Source organism: Sinocyclocheilus anshuiensis, unplaced genomic scaffold (assembly GCF_001515605.1).
Source record: "Sinocyclocheilus anshuiensis isolate Anshui unplaced genomic scaffold, SAMN03320099.WGS_v1.1 scaffold564, whole genome shotgun sequence".
NCBI lineage: Eukaryota > Metazoa > Chordata > Actinopteri > Cypriniformes > Cyprinidae > Sinocyclocheilus > Sinocyclocheilus anshuiensis.
Window position 1 is genome coordinate 328482 of NW_015557086.1, and position 8239 is coordinate 336720.

General features: G+C 37.0%; 1 protein-coding gene across 1 annotated transcript in view; it reads left to right on the forward strand.

Moving 5' to 3' along the window:
- LOC107677014 (short transient receptor potential channel 7-like) overlaps positions 1 to 517 on the forward strand; it is a 79795-nt gene extending 79278 nt beyond the window's left edge. The window contains exons 10-11 of the mRNA XM_016471794.1: positions 176 to 251; positions 375 to 517. Coding sequence (XP_016327280.1) covers positions 176 to 251; positions 375 to 517 — 219 coding nt within the window. The remainder of the gene's footprint in view (positions 1 to 175; positions 252 to 374) is intronic.
- Positions 518 to 8239: the final 7722 nt, after the last annotated feature.

The window sequence follows — 8239 nt, forward strand, 5'->3', positions numbered from 1 at the left end:
TCCTCCCATTTTCACCTCAAAATTATGGGGAAGCTGTGCCTCCCCTGCCTCCCCCGATGAGCCGCCACTGCAAACCATATGAAACTGAAGAGAGTTCATTATGATCTCTGTATGCAGTCAGTTTGAACGGACAAGCTCTTTCTCCCTCATTTCTGTCTGTCTTTCTTTTTAACAGAAGATAATGAAGCGCTTGATTAAGCGCTATGTTTTGAAGGCTCAGGTTGACAGAGAGAATGATGAAGTCAATGAAGGTACAAACCCAGTAAATTTACTGTTGTCTCTTATATTTCACCCCAGACGGTCAGCTCAAATCATCTGTCTTGTAAAAATCTGCTTATCTACAGTATGAGTAACTCAAGCCCTGTGTGTTACAGGTGAACTGAAGGAAATAAAACAGGACATCTCCAGTCTGCGCTACGAACTTCTGGAAGAGAAATCTCAGGCCACTGGAGAACTGGCTGACCTCATTCAACAACTCAGCGACAAGTTCGGCAGGAACGCCAAGAAACAACCTTGAGACAGACAGACAGACCGAGAGACAGAGACGGTAGTTTAGGAGCAGTATGACACTTAAGACTCTTAAAAAATGTCTGAATGTCATTCATTAGATACAAAATGCATACAAAAGGTGCACATGTACACTTTACAAGCAAAACAGCGTACAGACAGATGTGTGTGCGGTTTGAGATGATAAAACAGTAGATCTAGTGTTAAAAATTAAGACAGACAGTATTGTGTTTGTTTGCTTGTTTGTGGTTAGTGGATGATGGTGCTAGTTAATGAGATTATCTCAAATCTGTGTGAATTCTTCTATGGAATAAATTTTTTTTTTATCTCACAATTCAGTCTCTTGCAATTCTGAAATGAACTAAAGTCATAAATTAATTGAAAATGTTTTTGTTTTTTTTTTTAATTGTGGGCAATTCTATTTGCAATTCTGAGAAGAAAAGTCTGAATTGTGAGATATAAACTGGTAATTGCAAGAAAAAAAGTTTGAATTATATTCTTACAATTGCGAGATATCAACGACCTATTCTGAGAAGAAAAGTCCAAATTATGAGATATAAGCTACCAATTCTGAGAAGTCAAGTCTGAATTGTGAGATATAAGCTATAGCAATTGTGAGAAAAAAGTTTGAACTATGAGATTCTCCCAATTGTGAGATATAAGCTACCTATTTTGAGAAGAAAAGTCTGAATTATGACATATAAAGTCGCAATTACTATATGTTCTTATTCCATGGTGGAAACAAGCTTTACTTTTTTCCTCACAATTGTGAGTTGTGAGTCTCACAATTCGGACTTTTCTTCTCAGAATTGCGACTTAACATCTCAAGCTTATATCTTGCAATTCTTTAAAACATAAAAACATCATAATTATGAGATAAAAAGTTGCAATTACCTTTTTTTTTTTTTTTTTACTTATTGTTATTCTGTCAAGCTTCCATAGAACTGATTTCATACATCCACTGAACATCACCAAAACACCAGCTGAGAATAAAGAAAATGAACATTAGTGAAAAGATCCTAGATGCACTGATACAGACACACATGATCTAATGAATCACATTCAGACATTTGTAATGATAGTTAATATAGGATGTTGCTGCATTGAAGCAAAAAAAAATAAAAAATAGGAGTAGTAATGTTTTCTGATAATAAAACAGCTTTAGTTCCCCAGACTGATTCGATTACATCATCAGTCCAATCAAAATGAGTTATCTCAGAGCTGGTTGGTTTGATTCAACTCTTTTCTGGAGGAAATGAGTGAACAGGACTGTGATCCGTGAATGATGAACTGATGTGAATTCACTCAAATACTGAACAACTTCCAGGAGAGAGAGTGAGAGATGAGACAAACTGAGAGGAGAGACAAATGGAGACTACGAGGGTAAAAGGCTCAAAGCAGGTATGCAGTGCATTCTGGGACATCGCCTCCCTTAAGAGTCATTTCCTGTTCTGAGATCATATCTCACAAGAGAGAAACATACAGAGAAAAGGAGAAGAATAGATAAAAACACTGTGATGTTGACAGTTATGGTATGATTTAATATAAAACTATTTTAAACAGTTAAATGAGTCAGATGCGCAGTAACAGTGAGAAGGTGCGTAAACATTTCCTCTTCTTCACGCCGTACAGGCTGTCTAATTAACACAAGAACACACACACACACAGGCGAATCTCACAACAAAAACATATTTCACCCAAACATCAAAAGAGAGAGAGAGAGAAAAAATTATATAGGAGATCCCGGCGGGATATGGTGAGGAAACGAGCAGCGATCTCCATGTTGTTGTTTTAGGTCGGTTATTCTGTCACAATGACGGTGATTAACTAATGATTAGACGGGCTAAACCAACACAAAGAGAAGAAACCACAACAAACAGTCCACAGGGGCGTTACAGTTTTACATGTTAATGCACAAAATATGATTTCATTTTTTTTTTTCTTTTGATTTTGATGTATGGTAAATGACCCAGACATATTCTTGTCAGGTTTTGTGAGATTCACCCAAACACACACACAGACATGCATGTTACAGTATTTGTGGGCTTTTATTGAAGACTTTGCCTGTATAAATCACGTGCTCAAACAGACTAAAGTCATTTTTCATAGAAACTGAGTGTGAGAGACAAGAGAGTGTTTACATGACATGTACACTTTTAATAGTTTTACTGTAAGACTTTAGATTTATCTGAATGTATTTTTTGTTTCAGTAATGGTAAATGAATTAAATACACCGATATTCAGAATGTGTATTTTTCACTTGTACAAGGAGAAACACGACTGAGCAACATAATTGTGCTATTTATAAATTAAAAGTTTTAAATGTTATTAGTTTCACTGGGTATATTTTTTCACATTTTTTATCTGACATTTTTCATACATGTACAGGGAATTTAAAAGATTGTCGCATTAATATTTAATTCTATTCATGAATTATTGTCATTGTCAATTCTCTTTATATTATTGTCATGCAGAAAACAAATGTCAGCAAAAAAAAAAAAAGTCATGGTCCTAAAAATGGGTGAAAATATATTCTTATCTTCGTTCTTTTGAGGTGAACTGTGACCTGGAAATGTTTTTGTGATTCGCTTGCGCATTCAGACATAAAGAGTATTTTTCACCTGTAGAAGGAAAAAGATGTAGGCCTATAATGTGCTATTTATAGCCAAAATTAAAAATTTTAAAATGGGCTCCATTCAGAAATGACCTTTTCATAATGAAACTTTTTAACTGAATTCTCTCTGTGAATATTATCGGAACACGAATGTCAGCTAAATTGAAACATTACATTTCCCCTGATGCTCATCATATTCAGTGCTTGCAGAATCTGCAGACGCGCTGATAAGAAACTTGATTACACAAACGAGCACTAAACAGAAATAAATGTAGTTTTCCTCAGGAGGATATGACATAAAACATGAATATTACATAAATGAGCTTCAGGGGGTTGTGGTTATTTCCCCATCCCATTGTGACACTATCCGACAATTTCCATTATAACCAGTAGGATGAGGTAATGCTCATCTCCACGGTAACATCCACATCCCATTAGTGTCACCGCTCAACATATAATGAGCCTTTCTGTAATATTTGCCATGCGTGAAGACAATGTCTTCAAAAAGCCATCGCTTGACACCTGCGACAGGTATTTTATCAGACTGGCAGATCATCTGTGTCAGAAGATATTTACATTGCGGCTGCTGGCTGTATAAATGACAGAATAACAAGCAAAGAGTCTCAGGGGTAATGGTAACCATGGAATCTACAGCCAGAGCTTGAGCTGATGGTGACCGGGACTGGGAAATCAAGCCATTGTTTTGTTCATCTGACAAGATGTGGCGCACACTCACAGTCTCACAGGATGTGTTCGGTGTGTCCGATTGTGTGATTCAAATCATGATGTGACTGTCTGTTTTCAGGGTGGATAAACTAAATATATACTAAATATACTGTTTCTAAATATATAACTAAACTAAATATACTGTTTCACAGTGTTCTCTCTGATTTTTCCGTCACTATGGCATTCCAAGCATTAGTTTAAAGGAACAGTAATCCTTTGATTTAATTAAATGTAAACACATTGATATTCCTCATGCTTCATGTTCTATTTGTTGTTAATTCAACTCCAGCTGCTTACAGTCAACATGAAACGCTCGCTGCGTCCGAAATCTATACTTCCCTACTATATAGCCTAATATGCGAAAAACAGTACGCCAAAAGAGTAGTATGTCCGAATTCACAGTATTCGTAAAAACAGTATGCAAAAAGTACCCGGATGACCTACTACTTCAGCCCAGATCATAAGGTGTGTCCCAAAACGCGTACTTATGCACTATTCTATGTAGTATAAATTTGTATAAATAGTGTGAGTAGTGCGTTCACTGAAAATTCCAAAAAGAAAACGTGCATTTTAAATACTCGAATGATGCACTTAAATAACCGAAAAAATGAAGTGTGGAATGTTGGACACTTCATGCACTCAACTAGCAGCTTTAATTATGTAGCGAAGGAGGAGGCGCTATCAGACTCTGATTATGAATGACAAAATAACCTTATATAATTAATTCACTACATGATTGAATACATAGTGCATAAGTACATAGTGTATATGTGGGTCATTTGGGATGCAGCTTTGGATATAGGTTGATGCCACATTCAACCTCTTCAGACATGTCGACGCGTCCGCCATCTTGGAACGGTCATTGTGTCATCACTCACAATAAAAATCAATGAGTTTCAAGATGCCACAACATTGCACAGCCTCTGATTGTAGAAAGCACCGAAATTTAAATTCCTGAAGAAACTGGATAAACTTTCACAGGTAAGAATGTGCTGGTTTGTGTTTTTAATATGTATTAACTCAATATTAGAATATTATATAACGTTAAACTTATGAAAGTGGTTTTAAAAAGCACATGGTGCCATAGTTTCATCACTTTACAGTGTGCGATTTCTGCAGTAAATGATCCAAGGCATCCACGATCTAAGGCATCTGAAATGCGCGCTTATGAAACGGATATTCAAGATGCTGACTTTCAAGCAGATCCTCACGCAAATATGCCCCAAGGACTGGTTTTTATCATTGGATCTGAAAGATGCTTACTTTCACATCCAGATAGCCTTTCATCACAGACCGTTCTTGAAATTTGCGTTTGGGAGGGTGTCTTATCAATATAGAGTCCTACCATTCAGACTGTCTCTGGCTCCATGCACTTTTACAAATGGCTGGACGTGGCTCTCTCCCCTCTAAGACAGATGGGAACCCTTATTATGAATTACCTCAACGAATGGCTTATGTTGGCTAGATCAGAACAGAAACTCATCGCTTACAGGTCACTGCTGCTCAGCCACCTGGAGCTCGGCCTTAAGTCAGCCACTTCCTCTGTGATTCCATTGGGCCTGCTTCATATGCTGCTCCTCCAATTTTGGCTCAGCGCCTGGGACGTTTTCATCTCAAGGTAACTCACCGCTGCATCAGAGCTGTGGCCCCTTGGAAAACCTGTCGCCTGTTTCACTCAGGCGTTCCGTTTGGAACTGACCTCCAGAAGGAAGGTGATCATGACAGATGCCTCTAACTCGGGTTGGGGAGCTCTGTGTGAGGGCAAATCTGCATTCGGTTCCTGGTCAAACCTGGAATGAACATCAACTGCCTTGAGATGATGGCGGTCTTTCTAGCCCTAAAAACCTTCCTGTTGGCCTTAAATGGGCACCATGTCCTGGTCCGCTTGGGCAACATGACGGTGGAAGCCTTTATAAATCACCAAGGCAGTCTCAGGTCACACTCCCTCCAGAGATTGGCTCGATGCCTCGTTTTATGAGCACAGTGCAACCTCCTCTCGCTGAGAGCAGTTCATGTGCCGGGCAGACTGAACCAAGGAGTGGACATGCTGTCCAGGGGCAATGTAGCACCAAATCAGGTTTCAGTATTCAGGTGTTCAGGAGTTTCCCCATAGCGTGTAATGTAACGCTCGTTCCCTTATCTCAGGGAACTGAGATTACGTTAGTTACCAGAGCGTTTCAGGCGCTTGGGCGAACAAAACTTTAGATGTCATAGATCACAGGCTTTTGGCAAAATGAATCAAGCTCTAGTACAGTGGTTTAATGTGAAATGTTTTTTTTTTTTTTTTAATACGAGCTTTGGGGCTTTGGTCAGCTGTAGACGTGCATTTGTTGTTGCCGTTAAGCAACTCACCCTTTTCATGGAATTTCATACCCGCTCACCAAACTTACATAGTCTACTCCCAGAACAGCCATTTGGGGGAAAGAAACAGAAGCCATTCGCCTTATAAGAATTCAGTGTCCCATCAGAATGATTTTGAAACTTTGAAAACTTACCATTGTTTTTTATTTACATTTTAATTTAAATATAACATTTAAAAATCCCAGATGACTCACACTGATGGGATGTTCAGCATTCAGTAATGCCATAATGCTGTTTGTATACCTGTTGATGTCAAAATAGATCATTTTATCTGAAACTTTTAACACTGATCTTGAAGCACTAGTTCTTTCTTCAGGGAAATCTGTGACATCATCGTCCTCCACCATCATCGCTGCGTTCACACACCATGTGTGCTGTCAACCCTCAATGGCAGTCACTAGAGCTCGACAGAACATCTGCTGATGCGGGACACACACACTTACAGATGCCCTCTGAAAGTGAATCTCTTGATTTTGAAATGATTCAACAATGCTTCGTTCCACTCCATTAAACATTTGGATATTGTCTGGCAACTGTCCATAGACTGCTAAAAGGCTTGTGAAAACATTTCCAAATATTTTCTCATAAAAGGGTCTCCGGGGTGCATTGTTTTATTTATTTAAGTTCATATAAATGTATTAAGTATTTTTTTTTTAATTCTAAATATTTTATGAAAGGAGTTTGACTCATACATCAAAAAAATGCTGCTGGGGTATAAAGTCCATAAATCTGTGCGGGATTTCCTAATTTGTCAAAAAACTCATAACGCCAAGGCACTTGAAAATATAATGAAAAATAAAAAGCCTTTATTCTCACAAGAAATCTAGAAATTAGATCACCTTTTGAGAAACCAATGGCTTGTTTTATTTTACAACTAGCAGAATAGGCATTGAAAAATACTGTTTTTTTTAATGTTCAAGATCAGCTATACAAACAAATTAGGGGGACAGCAATGGGTGCTTGTTTTTCCCCTAATTATGCACATTTATTTTTGGGAATTTGGCAAAACAAATTTGTATTTTCTGGTTCCAATCCATATTTAGAGATTTATAGATTACATAATTTTTATACGGTCGGGCTCAGAGGTAGATTTGTTGGCTTTTTATTCATATTTAAATACCACTACTGTATATTTGAAGCTCAGTTTGGATTTTTAATTTACTCAAATTATTATTATTATTATGTTTTTTTATTTTATTTAAAAATATTTAAGGATAATAAAGGAAAATTGCTTAAAACCATTTTTAGAAACCGACAGAAATCTTAAGAGCAGACAGTGTTCACTCCCCATGGTTGACAGATAACATCTCTTTTGTACAATTTCAGAGGTTAAAAAAATTTGTGATAAGGAGGAGGATTTGGACATCAAGGCCCAATATATGATTCAAAGATTTAAAGAACGAGGATATAAAAATAGTGTGATCTATAAGGCATATAATAAAGCTAAAAACATCAGTAGAGATAAGTTATTGGTTCAAAGAAAAAAGTTAAGTCATTCTGAAAACTGTTTATTTTGTGACACAATACAGTACAGAGGCAAATAAAATCAAGAAAATTGTAAAAACTAGTTGCGAAATCTTGATGAGTAATCCTCACCTTAGGGAAGTTCTGCCTGAATCCCCTTCCATTGTGTTTATAGTAAAAGCACCAACTATTAAATTGATGAGAAGTCACCTTTCCTCTAGAAAGTCAAATACTTGGTTATGTTCAAATGTAGGAAATTACAGATGTGGTAATTGAAATCACTGTGATAATATGGTTAAGACAAACACATTTATTGATGTAACATCAGGCCGTGAGTTTAAGGTAAATTAATTTATTAATTGCAATGCTTAATTTGAGGTGTATCGGTTGGAGTGTCCATGTGGTAGTTTTTATATAGGGATGACTAAGAGGAAGCTGAAGCTGAGATTAGCAGAACATAAGAATGCTATACTAATCTGTAATCATCAATACCCCATGGCCTTACAATATAGAGATAAAAATCATGGTAATCCTAGTACAATGAAAATAATTGGTATAGAGCATGTT